The following is a 20,457-nucleotide window of genomic DNA, read 5'->3' as shown; positions in this document are numbered from 1 at the left end:
TCGAACACCGGAAAGGTATAGATATAAAATTGTCTGTCGCTTCATAGGAAGCAACACTGGCTTACCTATCAGGGGCCTCCATTTATCATGGAGGCCCCTAATAGCCATTGTCACTTTATTAGTGACCAGCGCTTCTGGCCTTATTAGTGGTCAAAGCCTATAATGGCTAGTGCCCGCAACTGGAAGAAATAAGTTAAAAACTGACATAATATGTTGATTATTGCAGTCTCTTCACAACAGTTTTAATAGAATATTCATGCAGGAAGCAAATATAAAAATACATAAATTTACTGAAAAACCTTTAAGAATACGATATTGGATGAAAGTACATTTAAAATTGGACCACTAAGTCAAATAACTTTAACTGCCCATAATTTAACAATACGATGGATTTTTGAGGCGTGAATTGAATTTCAAACGGAAGAGAAATACACCATTTTTTTTCTTCTTCTGAAATTAGGAATTTTTTTTTTCTGCTGAAGAAGATGGACCTGCGTTTGATCGCCCTTGAAATCAATGGAATTTTACTCCAAATTTACATCATTGTTGCCTAATTTTAAATTGGGTTCAGTTCATTGATTGTGCTGAAGAATCCAAGACCTATCTTGTTTTACATAATCTTCAACGATTAAAAGTTATATTAATTTGTAAAACAAAATTTAAAAACGAATAGAATTTAAGAATGCATTAGACTGTTCTACAGCAGAATGTCTGAAAGAAGAATACTAAAACTGGCCGGTTTGCTAAAAACTTTCCATAGAAACACATGATATAAAAATAAATTAGAGGAATGTTTACTCATACATATCAATAGAATATCAAATCCGTCCCGGCAAGTATTTCAAACACGGATAATATAAAATATAGACGCACAAAGCGAAAATGTTAAATTGAAATAATATCAGTCTATGACATACTGGTACTTGCGTATTATCCTGGCCGCAGTGAATCTGTCACACACTCGTAACATCTGCGCTTTGGTTTGATGTAACCTCCACTGATTCTCGATGAGCCACCTTTTGATTTTATGAAAAAGGATATACATTATCTGCTATTGTTGTATTTTTCTTACATTTTGAAAAAATAATTAAAATTTGGGACCTGTCTTCTACAGAAAATAAAAATTCGACTTATGAGATCCTACGTTCAAAGTGCCTATTAATGGGCAAGATATGGTGAACTGAATATGGCTGATAAAGCGACATTTTTATGAAGCACAAAACGAAGCTGGTCAAATACTGATTGTTTATTAAAGAGGCTACAGTTCCTTCAGAATTTTGCAGGAATGATTGGAGCAACTTTGGCAGGATCTTCGCCAGCTTCCACGGCTCGATGGTAGCCAACTTTCACGTTCGACGGAATAATATGTAAGTACTGATATGGTATTTGAGGGTATGCCAAAAAGAACAGCTATAAGATTTATTTTATAAGATATCAGTCCTTGATATACAGGGTGTATCGTAAATGTTGCGATAAACTTCTAGAGAGGTAGTGCACATCATTAAGATTAAGAATTGCTTAGGAACCTATACCCGGAAATGTCTAAGTGGTAGCAGAGGTAGAAGATGGGAAAGAAAGCAAGAGAGTGATTAATTTAAAATATTTATTGGACGACATGAATACAAATGGTGTTTCGACAGCTTTAATGTTACAACAAATGCTCGAAGTTTACACCATCAGACGACAACGGACCATTGATTGCTGAACTTGTTCAAACACACTGGGAGTTTCTTTGATTGTAGCAGCTGCGCAGATTAGTCTTGCCAAGATATCCATTTCAGACACAACAGGATCGTGATACACGACACTTTTGATGGCTCCTCATAAAAAGAAATCAAGACTCTATAAATTCGGTGAGCGTGGGGGCCAGGGAACCGGTCCACCACGCCCAGTTCATCGATGCGGGAATGATCTGTTCAAATGGCTACGAACATTCAGTCCAAAATGAGTCCACTTCTTAAAGACCCGTAGTCGCACAAATTTTGAAGCAGACGTCCAAACAAACTGTGGTATGGTTGATATCTGTCGGAGAAGCGTTCTCGATAAATGCGTGCAGCGGTTCCTCCATCACCCTCAGCTATTCTATACACTAAGTACATGTACGCAAGCTCTCCGTTCGTTTAGTGTTCTATGCTCTTCGTATGGTGGCTATTGCTCGAATGAGGCAATCCTTACTTTCCACTAGCATTCTCCTGTAGAGCACCCCCTGGCGGCGTACAGTGACGTTTCTGGGCATGGGGTTCCTCACGATGTGGCCTACCTTTCCCAGAAGTTTATCGCAACATTTACGGTACACCCTGTACAGTATCAATATAGTTCCTTAAAATAAAGTTTCTTTGTTTACTTGTTTAATAAATTGTCGCAAAGCATGCAGAGGATATCTTTTCAAAAGGAGGAATATCTTCATAGATGTTTCTATAGAAAACTGATTCGTATTCACCTTACAGTCGTGGGGAGTCTCGAAAATACTCTGCAGTTAATCCAATCACCCGAAAGAGGTAGTTCAATCCAGTTTAAATTTGAGTCCACTATCACTTTCAGCAGTTTTATCCATTCAGTCTCTGGTGGATCCTTTAAAACAAGGTACACAGAATTTTATAGAAGCATTTTCATACTATATGTAAGTAAGTAAAATAAAATACTTACTATAAGTAAGTAAGTAAAATAAAATACTATAAGTAAGTAAGTAAAATAAAGCACTTACTATAAGTATGTAAAATAAAATCTTAATTAGTATTTGCTCCCCAAAGGGTTAAATTTCCAATTAGAATAATATTCATTATTATTTGATTAATTAAAAGCAAAATAAAATTGCTCCTTAAATTAGAAGCAAATAGAAATTTCTTCAGCTCATAAAATAAGTGGCCATATTAAGGAACAAATTTACTGATACAGGTCATCTTTCTAGGTACATTACCGACTTAAATTCTAGAATTTTGAAACAAATTTAAGGAGTAGACATAAAGGAAAAACTTTCAGTTTAGCGATGAATGATTGCGGCATGGATAAAATAAATTTTTTATTAATTATATACCAGATTTGATTTTACTGGAAAAATCTTATTAAGCATATCTCTGCAAAATTTACGAGAAAATTTTGCAGTTTTTACTAATTAAACATAATAAATATTTTATTATTAGGAATTTTTGCTACACAGGAATAGGGAACAATTGCCCTCTTCGCAACATCTTTCTTTAAAAAAGAATTTAAAGTTATGTAAAATTCAACCTTAAACTGATGTTGACTTTTAGGTAAAATCTCTATGTTAGAGAAAAACTCGCATTCATTCTTCAAATTCTAGGAACAAATATATTCTGCTAAGAATTCTAGCAGGTTTTCAATAGTTTCTAGTGAATTCTCATATAATGGTGGAACGTAGTTCAAGACACTTTGTAACTCGAAGTAAATACCTAGCTTTCATTTCTAACGAAGTAAGGGCCATGGCCACCTTTCTAATACTCTTGTATTCAAATTATAGCAACAGTTATCTCAGACATAATTGTGGTTGCCGTTTAGCAATGCATGTTCTACTCAGAATTTTGATACAGCAGAACCATGTAACGCATCAAAGCAAATATGCAATATTACGTGCAATCACTAAACTATAATTGACATTCATTGACATTCATCAAGTCTTGAAAAGCTCTCTTCAGCAAAAAGAAGACGGGCAGAAACACGATACTTGCATCAGCTGTCACTCATCAGTCTGCCAACTATCTTCCTATCAGAACCCAGAAATGAGTTCGTGTATAGAGCCATTAATATGCAAACCCTTCTGTTCTGTTTGTTTGTTTTGTTGCGTAAGGTGACAGCTCATCTATCACTTTCGTTCATCAATGCAATTATGGATTATGTCATCACATGTTCGACTGGGGATGATTCGTATGTGCGTGGATTTCTAGAGTATAGATTCGTGAGACTTTGACCGCACCTGTAAGTTCATGAACAGATCGTGACATTTTAGGATTATTCTAATGCATTTATTTATCTACAAGAGGTAGAAATGTGACCTGATCCATCGGTGTGCTGTACATGCCAGTATGAAAGACAATTTTTCTTACAATGCATGAAAGCCATGCTATGAACACTTCCAAATACACAAAAAACATACTTAAATTTTTTTCTACATGTGGTTCAGTGCTATGAAAACAGCATTTTTGCACAAGGCAATAAAAGCTGCAACATTACAGCAGAATTTGAAACTGAAGATGGTGTAAAACACAGCATAAAAGAGATAAGGAATCAGTGTAAACAGAAAAACTTTAAAAGGAGAAATTTGTGAGGAAACGAAAGGATAAAAAGTATTACAAAATGATTTGATTTCTTACCTTTTATAAATTTATTTTCAACTTCAACATGGGACACTAACCTTCATATTAAAATGTAATCTTACATTAAAACTAGGTTAAGGCAAAGCACACGAGGTCTACTTGGCTAATGGAAGGGATGCCTTCGTAGAGGACTTTCGAAAGGAAACTGGCTCATATTCACACTACACATGAGCAAATTTACCATACATCCAGCTTGTTCGCCTGGGTTCTCTTAGTTTAGTTTATTTGATTATGGCACAGCACTCGAGGGCTGTCTGCCTAAAGGGAGGGATGCTTCGTCAAGGACTTTCTATGGGAGACTGGCTCGTATTCCCCATGTGTCCAAACGATGAAAGCGCCTATGCAGTCAGTCAGTCCGTTCGCCGGAATTTAAATCCCCGACAAACTACCAGTGTTCAGCGACTTTACCGCTCGGCCACTGGTGGGCCAAATAGCGGTCTTTAATTATTCGGCCACTGAAGAGGAATATCAAAGTGATCTTAAACTTGTACACAGCAGCATGGCGCGAACTATTTTATATATTAGTTATATACTGTAAGGATAAATGCTAAACACATATTATTCCTTCTTTTTTTTTATACAGGTATAGCTTATGGAAGTTTGCTTTACAAAACTTCTTTTAAGAAAGACTTATATTAGTAATATTTTAAGCTTAAGGAAGAAATCCGAAAAAACTCTCCATTTTTCGAAAAAAGATGAAAAGAGAAAATGGTCATTCAGTATGTGCTTCATGCAATAGTTGAAGTAAAATGCCTATGGCTATAATTTATTGTCAAATAGCATGCAGGCTAAAAGTAGTTTTGAAGTTGTTGTTAAAGTTTTTGTTTTGTTTTGTTTTGTTTTTACTGCCTTTGGAAAACTGTTGCGAAAAATTGTTGTTAAAAAATTATAAAAACTCATGTGTCAGTTCGGGGTCAATAACAGCACAATAAACATGTCAACATTAGGTAGGTAGATGGAGAGATTATAGTCATGGTAACTTGGCGAACATGAACGCGATTTGCTCTCTCTTACGTCATGCTATATTGCTTTAACTGCTACATAATCTACGACAACTTAAAACATAATCGTCACTGCCTGCCACGTGTAACGTTTCACTATACTGATTGTCTTTCACTCAGTACGGTGCAGCTACATTATATGTACTATTTTTACTTTACTTATATGTACTTACTTTTATTTTTATTGGCTGAATATTTATATCAGCATCTTTTACTCTTTCTATTTTTTATGTAGTGTTAGGAACTCCGTGTTCAGTATAAAAGTGAAACTGATTCAAATAATCAGCAAAAAATTATAATTTTTAATATGAAATAGTAGTCATATTTAGTCCCTTTTTTTTTCTTCCCGCTTCCAAAGGACCCAACTTTCTCAGGTAGTATCGACCTACATTCTGCGGATAAACAAGATTCTATATTATGTTACTGTAACTCTGAAGAAGGTCGTTACCTCAAAAAGTGTCCATCATTCTGAATCTAGCCATCATACGAAAACAACAGAAATTAATCACATATAGCCTCTTGCAAAATATAGTAAGTGACAAAAAAACTGAGCATGTGCAGTTGTCTTCTATGTGATTATAAGCCTCTATGAATCTACTCTGGTTTTTACATTTCTGAAAAGCTGATTTCTTTTTTATATGACATACTAAGTAATAATGTATATAAAATATTCTGTTTCTTGCGAGCAAACGTTTTGTATCTCGTGTTACTGGCATATACATGCAGTTCTGATTTCTATTTCCCTCCTGTTTATTCTGTGCTCATTCCTAATGATGCTTCTTCTTAATGCTCAATGATATATTCACTGACCACCCAAAAATATACAACTCGAGGGCATGTTTCAATGTGCAAGTCCAGGGAAACGCCTCTATAAATTAATCACTAATCGAAATCATCAGACCACTACGAAGCCTGGAACATCTTCATTTCGTACAATCCCAATTAAGCTGTACACAAAAACGACACCAGAAGATTGAACTTCGGTAATTACCAACAAACAAGTAAGCTTAGTCTCAGTAGCCATCTTGACTGTTGCCACGCCCCCATTGAAACAAATATCTCGTGTTTTACTGGCATTCCTCGAGGGAGGTATAGACAGTTATACAGATACTGGAATGTCCTGCGTTCTTTAATTTGCTGCAAGATGAATTGGCGAATTATACTGAGCCTGTTCATTTGGTACATTACACGAAAGACGGGTCCTTGTTTGGGGACATTTTAATTCTGTCTCAGATGTTAATATGTTCTTCAGTTATATATAGCTGTTAGACATTGCTGTTTCTGTCAGATAATGCCTATTTGTTATATTTCCATTGGAAAGGAAATTATTGATGACTTCCAAGCATATATTATGCATCCAAGCATCGTCGCTTATCGTATATTGGCAAATCGATTCCTTAAATGGTTGACGACATGCTTAAAGAATAATTACCTAGTAATTATATATGAAGTTAACTACAGGTAATAAGCAATAATTATAATTATAATGTGAGGTTCCCACACTAAATCATGGATGTCATTTTCAGTTTCAAGTTGATAAATGTGATAGGGAGTTAAAGTTTTGTATTATTCAGTAAAATGTTATATCATATATATCCTTTTGAAAGATTCTTTCATATGTTGGTACGTTTTTAATGAGCGAAAACATGATGTATATTAAAAAACCCGATTATACATCTCTTATTGCTGTTTGACAAAATAATGATATTTTTGCCATCGGTTATATTTATATAATACATAATTCAGGCCTGCTTTTTTACTCTACAGAAGAAGGATATTCAAGAGCTAAGAAAATTTTCGATACCCAGGTTTGGATAAATATACACAATCCCTAAATTCTATTTGATTAATAGTCTTGCATGCTATACATCCCGCACATCTGATCTTATAACTGCCTCGAAAACAAGCGCAGTTTCTCATTAAGCCTTCTTGTTGCAATTATAGCCCTTTTAAACTCTTTGACACTCAATCCATTTTGTTATTTAAAGTATGGACACATTTTTAGAATTAAGAAATTAAACCGTTACTTAGAAACATTCAACTTCTATATACTGAGGACGTTTAACAAAGGTTAGCATACGCTTTATTTCTTTAAACATTGTTTTAAGACATACATTTCCAAGGATAAAATATCCTAAACAGGATAAAGAATGTTAAAAAGATATGCTCATCCGTATGATTGACAAGGCTGTGTCAACAGAAATATAACTTGGGACCCCTTTTATATTTATGAACGATATTTCATACTATTGAGATATTACATGTAGTATGAAAGAGTTCTTTACATGCAAATGCATATTCGATTAGATGTTCATCAAGAATGAGAACTGTTATCATAAGAATTGACTAACAGTTACTACGTTACAAATTAATGAATGGCATTTCTTCCGTTGTTCTTGTGGTGTACAAGTGTAAAGTTATCTGAAGCTTCGGATTTGAATTCCGACGACGGCATGGAGAATATTTCATGAAAATCTGCTCCAAATTTCTAATGTTTCTATAGTTACGCCCGGAATTCAAGATGGTATAAAATAATTCATCACCAGTATGAGTTAGTCGATTGGGTATTATCTCCTTTATCCGGCCGCTCTTTATACTGGATGGTGAAAGTTAGAATTAAAGACTTCCTTCTATGTGCTCTTTTAATATAGTGTTGATCATATCAGCTATATAATCTCTAGAATTGAGTTCGATTTCTCATAAGAGCACAATGAATGTTTCAAGAAATCCACCTCCAAAACGTACAGTATCGCTAAAACTATAATGCTGATGTAATGCATATAAAGTATAGATTCTGATGTCCGATGTCTTGTCGAAAAAATCTTTAAGTCCACAGATCTCTGAAGATGAAGTTTTGCACTCAACTAGCAAATAATCCATGCAGTTAACAAAGCATATTGCCGATCTGAAAGTCCACTTTGCATGATAGAATAGTTATCGCAAAATTCTACATGTTACTCTCAGAAACTTTTTAATTGGAGTATATGTCTAAGGTCAAAAGAAAAATTATAAAGTTTTCTTCATTAACCTTTCTTGCAAAATTAGTATTTAACACTGTGATCACCATACACAAATAGGCATGTATTATTATTGAGAATCTCAAGTTAGTTATTCTGGTTTATCAAAATGTAAAAGCTATAGTTAAAAAAATTCTTGTAATCAGTTAAGTTTCTTTTAACATTTGGCATAATTTGTTCACGCAAACTTCTACAGGCTGCATTTAAATACGAAGTTTTCTTTTTTTTTTCTTTTCTTTTTTTTTCGAATTCACAATAATTTGTTTCTTGCTGATTGTTTGCTAATTCAAAGTATTAAATTTGATACGGCGGTTATTCCATGCTTTTTTATCAGTAGACTATTATGACATTTTTCCGTTGTAATTAAATAATAAGCGTAACGTCAATAAAAAGCTAAAATATATGAGCTATAATTTATCGTAACAAAAGTAAAACTTCTCGAACTTTATAATCTTTTATAATGTATCAAGTATCATACTTCGATGCCACCCAAAGGCAAAACACATAATGATTCTTTTTGAGACCGAACTCATTCGTCAAAATTAGTGACAAGGCCTGGTAGAAAAGAGCTCTCAAATATGCCCACTCACATTCTATCTTGAAAGGAAACCAAAAAGCCTCAGCGAAAATGTATCCAACTAAATTATAACTGAAATGACAGTGAAAGCATTATTATCTTGTCTTATTCTCTTCAACTTCTTTTTTAAAGATAGTTCAGTGTCAATGGGTTAAAGGACGAAAATAAAAGACTTTATGACATAAAATTCGATAGCTAGGATATAATGTTTCAATAAGCTCTTACCAATAGCTCTACATCAGCAGTAATAATATTAAAAAATGTGACAAGGAAAAAGGTTTAATAAAATGCGTTATGGTTTATTCTACGGATGTTTCAATGGGAAATAATAGTAGTGGAAAGGTGCATTTAGAAGTTCGGCTTATATGGCGCATAAAAATTACATCCTGTCCTTTTTTTTCAGTTCAGAATAACGTTTCTCAGTATGCTCTAAAAGAACTCCCTTTTCAAGTTTGTCACTATTTACAAAAGTTTCTAGCACAACGCCGACAATCTTTGTTCATAACATTGAACACGCATATATAACACTGAAACGCATGAAATTTGAATTTTCTAACCTATATATATAAAGAAAAATGGCTGTTTGAGTGTTTGTTCGCGATTAACACAGTCGGTTATAATCAGCTATAGTCACCAAACTTTTTCTTGGTCTACAATTTTTTTGGGGTCCTGGAAAAGGTCAACGCCCACTTTTTTCTGAAAACAAAAATACCTAAAATCAAAGATATTAATTAAAAACTCTGAAAGCGATAATTTTCGCCCTCATTTTTCCGAGTGGCAACAGTCTCGCACGCTGGAGATAAAAAATTTGCTTTATTTTGAGAAGTATTGCCACTACTCGCTTTCAAATCGTACAGTTTGTTAATAAAAAATTACCAAGTTTTACAATGAAATAAAAATACCATTGCCAAACATTATATATATTATTTTCGATTCCAAAACCTCATGGAAAACCATTTCGACTGTTCCTATCTTCGTACAACTTTAATCAGCCGAAATATTAATTAAAAACTCTGAAAGCGCTAATTTTCGCACTCATTTTTGCGAGTGGCAACAGTCTCGCACGGTGGAGACAAAAATGCTTTATTTCGAAAAGTGCTGCCACTGCTCGCTTTCAAATCGCAGAGTTTGTTAATCAAAAACTTGTAAATTTTACAAAATCTATATATATTAAGAAGAATATCTGTTTGTGTGTTTGGTTGTTCGCATTAATTTGTGATCCATTATGATCAATTTTTTTGCCACATTGAATCGACTAAAATTGAATATAGATGAAATATTGGATGGAACATCAGCTTTTACAACGATTTGGTTCGAAAGGTGAAACTCATTAAAAACTGCGTGCCATTATTGCTGATATAACGGGAGAGAATTGGTTTATTTTTGTATGGAAATTTTTTATGTGGGTTCCTATAGCATCAAATTGAAAAATGTATGACTATAAATCTTATTTTTTGCATCGTTTTTAGAGAAGGATTACAGCGGTATCTCTGTGTTGTTAGATACATTACTCTCCATCTAACTTAAATGGTAGCGGGTACTTCCTCTAGTTTAGGACAAAAGGAAGAGTTTAGAGGCACCCTTCGCACACATTTTCGCACAAACTTGAAAGCAAAGTTGTTTCCATATAAAGCAGTATTATTGATGGATGGGTAATTCTAGTTTGTATAATTTAAAACGTTTAAATGCACAAAACAAACCTCTTGATTATGTTTTCTTGGGGCTATTCTGCACGTGCAATCTCATTTGCACTTGAAGAAAGCCTGGAAGGGAGCACTCCTTTCTTCTTTTTAAGTTGCCTTGCACTGCGAGCGCTGACTCCTCACGTTTCGTGTGCTTTCACGAACCCTTTAAGCGCCTCTAACGTACCTTCTGAGTCTTTTTCATTGTACTGATTACAAAATCCTTTTTCAAAAGATTCAAGGTTTTATGTTGAAAAATGTATTTTCTGGTTAAGTTTTTGCACACTTGAATATATCAAGTGACTTCTTTCGGGATAACCGTATAAGGTATTTTCTCTATCCTTTCCACATGCCTTCATGGTGTAATTGGAAGAACACTCTACCCGTATTCGAGAGGTCTAGGATTCGAGTCCCAAGAGCAGTGCATATTTTTCATGTTTCCTGCCTTCCCCCGCCATAATATTAAAAAAAATTTTGTGGGACCCCATAAGTACTGCGCAAATCCGACACACGCGTGAGTGAAATTGTCAATTTTTCACTTTCACTGTAGCATACTATTGCAGTTTTAGGTCATTAACTTTAATTTCTAATTTTAAGACATAGAACAATGTGAAATTTTTAAATAAGTAACGGACGAAATGACAGCGTCACGTGCAAAGTAAGGAAAATGAACGTTTCTATTATAAAAAGAATGTGACGAAACGTTTTCATTTTTTTCTTGGTCTGTATTGTTTTATCTTTATCTATTTTCGGATACATTGTGTAAAAATATTTGGTAATTGTAAAATTATTATAATAAGTTAAAGAAATATCAAAACTGCTGAAATTATTGGCGGCCCCCTTGGGGGTCGCGACCCACAGTTTAAGAAACCCAGGTGTAACTGAAAGCATACTCGACATGTATTCGAGAAGTCCAGGTTTCGAGTCCGACAAGGACACTGCGCATTTTTCACGCCTCTTGTCTCAAGGGAAAAAAACTATTGACTTTACAACCCTAGTTCATATACAGTAAAATCAGCATTAAAGCATTATTTCACCTTTCGGTACGATGTCGCTCTTTGAGGAAAAATCTTGACTTCCTTTGATCAGAAATAGGATTCTGTCTTACCCACAACTGCCTTTATTGCCAGATTTCTTTCTGGTTGACTCTGTTGTTTTCTCTTAACAAAAACGCTCTGCAGGTTAAGAATTTTGAGATAATTCAAACTATAAAAATTGATGTAATAGCTAGCTTTGATAGAGACCAAACGAGGCATTCCAGCAATGCTTCTAGGAATGTTAAAACTGCAGGAGAAAACATGCGTGCTCCTTTGGATGTTACTTCGAAGGTAGCATACAGGTGTTTGCGTTTGAAGCAGAACTGCCCTACAAACATTTTCGGAACTTTTTCCACATAGCGGCAAGGAATTCTATACGAAATTTTAATCTAAAATTGATAACTGATTACTGTTACTTATCAAATACTGACAACTGTTACTCAACAAATAGTTGATAACTGTGACTCATAAAATCATTATTAAATCATTGAAATGGTACATGAGAGTTCTAAAACCATTGCCAAGTGTTAATAAAATTACAGACTGAAATGAGTAGCTCAGAATTAAAAAATATATAGCTTACTTTCCAATTCCCTTAGTATGTTTTTTTTTTTTTTTTTTTTTGTTACGCGCTCATCATGAATAAATTTTTTTAAAAATTATACCTGTGCTCCTATTTCGAAATTACGTGAAACAAAGCTTCGATAGGTAATTATAGAACAGGTTACTTTTGTTACATATTGATAGGTTATTTTATCAGCACATGACAAAATACCTTATTGTAGATACTGAAAATTACATGAGAGTAGGACTATCATTTTCTAAAACATTCACACAGCTAAAAGCCTTATCACACTCGACTATATTTTAGAGCATCACAGCAACAGGAGTTAACGTTTTCTGCGAACAATTTCACATCTACACCTAAAATGTTGCTTCCAGCAACTAAGCTGGCTACAGCTGTTCATCAGATGGAAGTCACCTTACTGACTGAAAACCAAGCAAGCTAACTTTGTGAAGAACTATTTGATGGGCTGTACAAAGTGTTGATGTCTCAAGAAACTGTTTACTACAACTAAATTTTAATTTTTGAGAAAAACTCTGTTGATCGATGTAAAAGTCTTTTATTATTAAAACATTATTTCTATGGAGTTCAAACTATTGAACTCGAGCTACTCGATCTTTCAATCGATTCATCAAGCTTATAATGGAAATAAGAAACGAGTATTAGGAAATTTGTTTCTTAAAAGTAAATGTGCATAATGAATCCGAATGAGGTATGAATAATGGAGGGGAAAAAGGATAAAAGGAATTGTGAACCAAAATGGCTGATGAGATGGTTTAGTGTTAGCAAAAAGCATTAAGAGAAATAACAACCTTTACAATAAGAAAGCGGTTACGTGAATCTGAAGAGTCAACCATCAATTATTCTTTATCTAATTTATTATTATCACTTATCGAAGCTGTGGTTAACGTTAGCCCGAAACAGAAATTTAACTACTAGTTGAAAAAAAAGTTTGATTCATGATAAGCATCGATGACTATGTCACTGATCGAGATGCACTTTAAGATAAAAAGCAGACCCGGAACTGGCTTCCTTGTTTCTGTGAACAGGCTCGAATGGTTATTCAAACTAAATTATCCTCATGGTAGGCATTCGGAAATTTATATCAAAAAGCATTGTAAATTCCAGTCGTTTTAAATAAATCTGGTTGAAACAAAAATCATTTTAATTTCGAAAATCATTTTTGTTAAAATGAGAAATAATTTAAAACGGCTGCTCAAAATGAATTAAAAATTAATTAAAAAACATGAAAAATAGCTTTTGGAGCTATAATTTACTGTTTTTAATATCATTTGGCATTTAAAAAAATTTTTTTTTTATTTACGAGAAGATGGTACTGGCATCTATTCTTCAGTGTATAAAGATTGGAATTCGAAACTTGTTTTTCACCACTTTTAGAAAGTATGCTCCACCAAATTCAACAGGCTAATACTGTTTATAGCTTTCGAAATCGACTCGCTGCACAAAGCGATATCTTAAAATATTCCACTAAAATAACACTCTTCACTAAGTAAATTTTTACGCAAGGTTACAAAACTCAAAGGTGCTGCAAAAGCTTGCAACTTCGGCACAACTTTCAGGACCTTCAGCTTCGTTATTTCGACTCACCAGAAGCATGGAACATGACTGGCCATAAGCATGGAGAATTTTGGGGGAAGTCACTTACAACCCACAAGGATGATTTGGAATGATGTATTGCAGAAAAGGGATTTTTTAGAGGTTGGAACATAAATTTAAGGTTTACAATATGCATTTATAAATCACATACTCAACTGTAATGATTAGATCAGTCAACTGCTTCTTTCAGGAGGAATCCCGTTGCCTTTTCATCCTAGTGATCCTGTGAGATCGTAGCAAAGCCCTTCAATATAAAACGTTAACATGAAAATAAACAGCCACTTAAAAGAATAGATCTGATTTTAATCGCCATAATATTCTTTATCATAAATCAATATTTTTAGTTTTTTATATCAAAATAATTATTCACTTTTGAATTTAAGGATGGAAGTAGTAATTTTGACATGCACAGAAGCTTTTCACAGAAGTAATGACGTCGCCGGCGTTAACCAGTTAGTTCGCATGAAAACTGCGACAGTGCAACAAAAACGTGCAACGGTGGCTTGGTATGTAAAATTAAAATCTGTTAAAAATCCTCAATGCAATTTTTGGAGAACTTATGAGACACAGCTACCTGCTGCAAAATAATCAGTAGCTGCTATTGCAATTATTACGACAGATATGGTCGGTGGATGGAAAACAGATCGATGGATGGAAACAGAATACTGCTTTGATGTTTGCAGGACAATGGCAGAGTTCATACTGAAATTCTCTATGATGAAATTTTTAAGCTCTTATATTTATTTCACAATAAAAATTGCTGTCTTAAGCCCCATTTGAAATAAAACTCTTTAAAACCAGGTCCATCTTTTTGATGATACTTGCATATTTTTATTGTTGTTTTCTCCTTAATTCAATTCATGCGTCAGTCATTTTATATTATACTTACGCTTATTTATAACTGCATTTCTCTATGCTCATTTGACACAACGGTTAGCAGCAGTATTCGGCTTGCACCGTGTTTCTAACTGAGAAAAGTATTCGGCTTGCACCATGTTTCTAACTAAGAAGACTAAAAGAGATTTTTCATGTTCTGAATAATCTAAGAGATCCCTTGTAAGGTTTTTTTTTTTTCCACATTAAGTTGGAAAACCCAGTATTTTGACAATATAAACATTTTCAGCGGAGCTGGCCTACTGGTCATTCGCAATATTTCACCGTGCCGTACTTTTGAATCGATTTGTGAACGAATCTCTTGTACTGCTTTATCCATAAGTATAAATTAACCAACAATAGAAACCTGACATCTTTACATGATAAATAAACATCAAAATATAATATCTGATGTGGATACCACATGACTTTTTTCTACGGCCTATTAAATTATTAAAATTTTTTACTGCTCTTTATTTAAATTTATTTCCTCGAATTTCATTAGACATATATTTCTAATTCAATTAATTCATTGCTCACATTGCTGCAAGGCAAAAATATATTAAAACTCAATCTTCATTAAAAAATGTAAAGTAGAGAAAAATCTAAAGCACCAAATACAGTTAAAAAGATGACAATTAAAATTAGAGTTTCTACGCAGTAAAAAAAAAAAAAAAAAAAAAAAAAAAAAGCGCAATTCGGCCAGCGGGTAGCAAGACAAATTTTTCACTGCAAAAAATCTAAAAATTAACTTTAGGTCACACTGGGCAAAAGACATTGAAATTGGAACACCAACTGACTTAATTCACTATTCTACTAAGAGTTTTAAATGTAAACAAATGGCTGCCTGGTTAGGCTTTTACTTAAAATTTTAAATTCTTGATAATTCTGTACCTATTGAAGGAAGATTAACTAAAGACATAAAAATCCTTAATCGGAACAAAATAACAACATAATGCAATAGTTTTTAAAGCAAAAAATGCATAATTTATCAATATATAATAATTTAAAAACTGGGCACCCCGAGCCGGGTAATAGAGACATACATATTTTTGGTGCCGTGAAAAAGGGAGGTACACAACTACATGTTATAATAGTCCCATATACGGAATTTAAACGTTCTACAGCTACTCGTTTTCGAATTATGCGAGATATATATATACGTATGTACGAACGTCACGAAAAAAATCTCTTCTAAATCCATTTTTGTTGTCTTCCAATCCATTTTGGAATAAAAAAGAGTTCCATATTCTGCCCGTACGTAGATATGTTATGCAAAAACATCGTTAATGCGTTCGAGAGCCGTCAAAATGAATGAAATATGATACCCGAAGTTTTTCACGATTGCAATAATTCCTTTACTACTTCGTACAAGGAAGTAAAAAGAAGATACATTATTTTATTCTAAAGACCGTTGTGTTTGTACACACGATGTAATTTACTTCCATAGTATATTTATTACATATTTATTAGTATAATTATGTATTTATTAGCGTATTATTGTACTTAAGAAAATTGGAAACATTTCTATTGATTTCATTCTCTTATTTGAAGCCTACATTAAATTTTTGTCAGTCTTTTTGGACCATGGGATTTCAACAGTACCATAACTAATCTTTTATTGTAAGCCTTTCTGTCAGAAGTTGAGAAAATCCCTCTCCTAAAGTGTATTCATAGATTTAATTCCCTCCTTGCTTAATTATTTTCCTTGCTTAATATTTGAAATTATAATATTTCCCTTGATATTTGAGAATGCTTTGCTTAATATTTTCATTTTACTCATCAAGTTTCACTTCCAAGTTATCGTCCACGTAACGCGGAGAATTTTCAGTTTTCCGAAATGGTACATTTCACGTGATACAAGATCTTTAATTTATTTTATCTTATCTTTCTAATTAAGGCTGTATATTGCTTAAAATTTGAACAATTTAAAAGTAATCAGCGTACTCATTTCTTAATCATTAATATCATTATTTTTTAAATAATATACAGAACTGATACTTTGAACTGCTACTAACTGCTGCAAGTAATAAGAAATGTTGTTAACCCCCCCCCTTTTTTTTTTTTTTTTTACCAAATAATCACTTTTGAGTGCCGTCTACGAATTCCCTTCAGTTTGGGTTACACCTCGGAAATGAAATCTGTCAGATCAGCTCTTTAATATCGCGCTTGAGTGGCGCCCTCTTTCAGGAAAATTAAGAAATACCTTCCGAAATGTATGCATTGCGAATGCGTAAATAAATCATTCAATCATCGCGAAGTTGTATATGATTCGGAAATTATTTTCGATTGGTTAATCAATTTATGAAATTTGGGTTTAACTAGCCGTTTGAATTTGTTATTACTCTAATCTTACATGTATGTATATATACAGGATTATTATTATATTTTCTCTATACATTCATAGAAGTATTATTAATGAAATCCCTGTAATATGAAATATTATAATGAAAAATGGAATATAATGAAATTTATAATGAAAAGTGGAATTTATCTCAAAGAATATATATATATAGATGTATATATGTAAATATTGTAAATGTTTGTAGATATGGGTACACATACCTGCTTAAAATATTAAATAAAGTTAAAAAAACAACAAAAAAAAAAAAAAAGGGGGGGGGGAGAGAGAGAGAGAGAACAAGAAGATCTGCAATTTAAGATCTCGAACAGTTTACCTTAACAACGCACTCTGATTTCGGTATACAAATTTCGGTTTAAAAAAAAGGGGGGGGGCAAACCCTAAGAAATTAGACATGAAAAATAAAGTCCTAATCTTTAAAACGAGCTGGCAAAATCAAAGAGTGAGCGGAGGGATGAAATTATATTATATCATTTTAAATTAACGCACGTGGAGATTTGTGTTCATATTTAATAAAGAAGACCTTTGATTATTCAAGTTATAGCTATGTATTTATTTAACTGGATCGGATATTTCCTTCAAGTATCCATATTTTCTGTATTATTAAGTTATGGAATTCACTCATTAAATACAAGAAAAATCCCGAAAAGTAACCCCCTTTTTGAAGTATTTGGAAGAAAGTAAAATTTGCCATTTTGATTTTGAAATCTATGTTAGATTAAACATTAGCAAATAAAATATGACGTTCAGATAATGAAGCCATAAGCTTTTCGAGGAAAATATTTATTTATTTATTTTGATGAACTTAGAATTAATAAAAAGCTATTAATAAAATTGTATAAATATACTAAAATTTTACACTATTTTTTTTTATAATTAAGTAAAATTTTACTTAAATATATTTCGTCCTTTAGTCGAGAATAATAGGAAGTACATCTTTGTGAAAACAATTATTTCCAAAACAGATATTCCATATTTATAAACCTTTTACGTTTGGTAGACTTGCTTTCAAATATTGCTTAAATTAACAGGCATAAATTTAACAGCAAAGCTTTCGAATACTTAACATTAAAATAATTTTTTACATAGCCCTTAATAAAGTAGAAAATCAAAATATTTTTAAGAAACAGAATAAAATGAAAATCAATCCATAAATTTATCTCACAATTGCTCGCGTTAAGGAAAGATCATCAACATAAAAAATCTCTTTCAATAATTAAAGTGAAAGAGCTGGAAGATCTACTTCTATCCCTAAAAACCCCTCCTTACCCTGCAGGGTAAAGACGAGTCTACGGTGGGAACCTGCTTACGTCATAGAATCACCCTGAGGAAGGGGTGGGGGGAGGAAAGCCATCCCCACCCCTAAAGGATGCGAGAAGAACGAGAGGGAAAGAAAAACCAGTCTTTTTTCGGCTGTACGTAATGACCGTTAGTAGCAGATAAAGCGGCGCGGTCAGGGCCAAAGATCATTAAAGCCGTGCTTCTTCGCAAAACTGGGACAGGACGGACTCCTCCGACTGACATTCGATACTTTCTTCCCATTCCCTTCGATTTCTCTTCTCGGATGAGATGGTTCTCCTCCCTTCTGAATTCTGACATCTCTCGAATGACAACCGCGTTGAGATTTATGCAGAATCAAGCAAAATTAATTAAGAATTAACTGGCATATTGACTGACTTCTATAGATATGATTTTGATCCTCATCGAAGGGAAAGATAACGACTTCAGCTGACATTCAGTATTTTTTTAAATTTTCAATTTAGCTTTTAGAATTGTTTCTAGCGGTTATATATTTTCTTTCAGCCGTTGTTACAGTTTCAGTGTACAAGCAGTTACAGTTTCTATAAATTTAGGTGATCAGGTAGACTTTTAAACGATACTTGAAGTTAGTGCTATACGTAAAAAGAACTTCAGATCAACACTAAATTATATGTAAAAAAGTTGTATTACAACAGACAAAAGGATATTTGGTGAATTTTTAAATTAACTTTTAATTTTATCCCCCGTATGAGCAAATGGACTTCTCATTAACTTATATTCCAGTAGCAACAAAAAATCGCAAACGGCAGTACCGTTTTTGAATTAAGACGAACACAAAAGAATGTATTGATCTTAAAAGTAAACATATTTTACCAGCGCTCCTCTTATTTCTTTACTCCTGACTCTATCGCAGAACAATGGACTTCAAAGATGACGACGTTGCGCAAGACGTCAGCAGTAGTTCCACCTCCACCTGTTTTGCAACTCCACCGAATGAAACAACAGAGAACACTACAACGGACCAACTACCCGATCCGCCCACGCATCGCCTTTTGCTGCCATTGGATCGCGTGGGAGTTACCCAGGAGCCTATTGGACCTCGTCGCAGGGCAAGGAGGGGATCTACACCCCGTACGCCCCAGCAGCAAGCACGGTCGGTAGCCAGGCGGAACGCTCGTGAACGCAAACGCGTGCGCCTGGTTAACTTGGGATTCGCCACTTTGCGTGACCACATACCTCCTCATTTAGGGGTCACATCTCAGCCTCCCAGTAAAAGTCGTTCCGGGTCCGGCAATTCAGCCACAAAGAAATTAAGTAAAGTTGAAACTCTGCGCTGTGCCATTGAGTACATCAAGCAACTTCGGGAGGCAATCGGGTATGATGACAAGGACAGTACTGGAGCGTCTAACGAAGGATTTTCATCCTCACCGCCAGATACTTCATCTTCGCCGTCCTGTTGCACCACCCCGTCACCAGTGATGATGCTTATGACAGAATCGAAAAGTCCTCCCATGTTCCACGAACAGAAGGATGAATTTTTAGACATATTTGACTGGATGACATTATAGCAGCGAAGGATGAAACTAACATCTGTACATATTTTTAATCAGTAAGTGGTATTCATATTTTTTACTTTGAATTAGTTATTGCTATTTTTAAATTTATCTGCATGCTACCAAATTCAAACAAATGTACTATATTCTCCAAATATTACTTTATTCCTATTTATTTTGCTTTGAAGTTTTGTATACGTCCTCTTTTGCTGCAGTGCTAGTGGCAGTATAAGCTTACCGTAAGAGAAACACTGTATAATTTAATAGTAATAATACTTTTTCGCATCACTTAGCATAAATATCATCATTGAACATGATTGAATTGGTGAGATTAGAGAAATCTCAGAAAAATGCATAATATAAAATAAGCGACTAATATGTTGTGCTTTGGAAGAGAGAGGAAAAAATGTGCTAAATTTCAAATACAATATTCTAATTGTTAAAATAATTACTACAAAATGCAATATATTTGTTTTTTATATCTTTAAGGCGTTCATTCGTGCATTTAAGATATAATTCCTGGATCAATGGAAAAAGATCCGTAGTTTTAAATTTAGAAGAATAGAATTTATAAAAAGTACG

The 20,457-nt window shown here is 33.7% G+C and overlaps 1 protein-coding gene and 1 long non-coding RNA gene across 2 annotated transcripts in view; one reads left to right on the top strand and one right to left on the bottom strand.

Moving 5' to 3' along the window:
• Nucleotides 1-239: 239 nt before the first annotated feature.
• LOC118191522 (uncharacterized) lies at nt 240-19,307 on the bottom strand. The gene is made up of 3 exons (XR_004758612.2): nt 19,196-19,307; nt 13,979-14,071; nt 240-2,571 (listed from the first exon to the last, which is right to left on the bottom strand). It is a non-coding gene; the product is annotated as an uncharacterized LOC118191522 (long non-coding RNA).
• The window catches only part of LOC118191521 (uncharacterized), a 23,782-nt gene continuing 21,814 nt past the window's right edge, over nt 18,490-20,457 (top strand). Inside the window, exon 1 of the mRNA XM_035362325.2 lies at nt 18,490-19,931. Within this exon, the coding sequence (XP_035218216.1) occupies nt 19,240-19,890 (651 nt within the window). The 5' untranslated portion in view covers nt 18,490-19,239 and the 3' untranslated portion in view covers nt 19,891-19,931. The remainder of the gene's footprint in view (nt 19,932-20,457) is intronic.

This window comes from Stegodyphus dumicola, chromosome 7 (assembly GCF_044657685.1).
Source record: "Stegodyphus dumicola isolate Sdum_Otavi_A_Nest chromosome 7, ASM4465768v1".
In the NCBI taxonomy this organism is placed as follows: domain Eukaryota; kingdom Metazoa; phylum Arthropoda; class Arachnida; order Araneae; family Eresidae; genus Stegodyphus; species Stegodyphus dumicola.
Note: the sequence above shows the minus strand (reverse complement) of the source record. Positions and strands in the feature narration are given on the sequence as shown.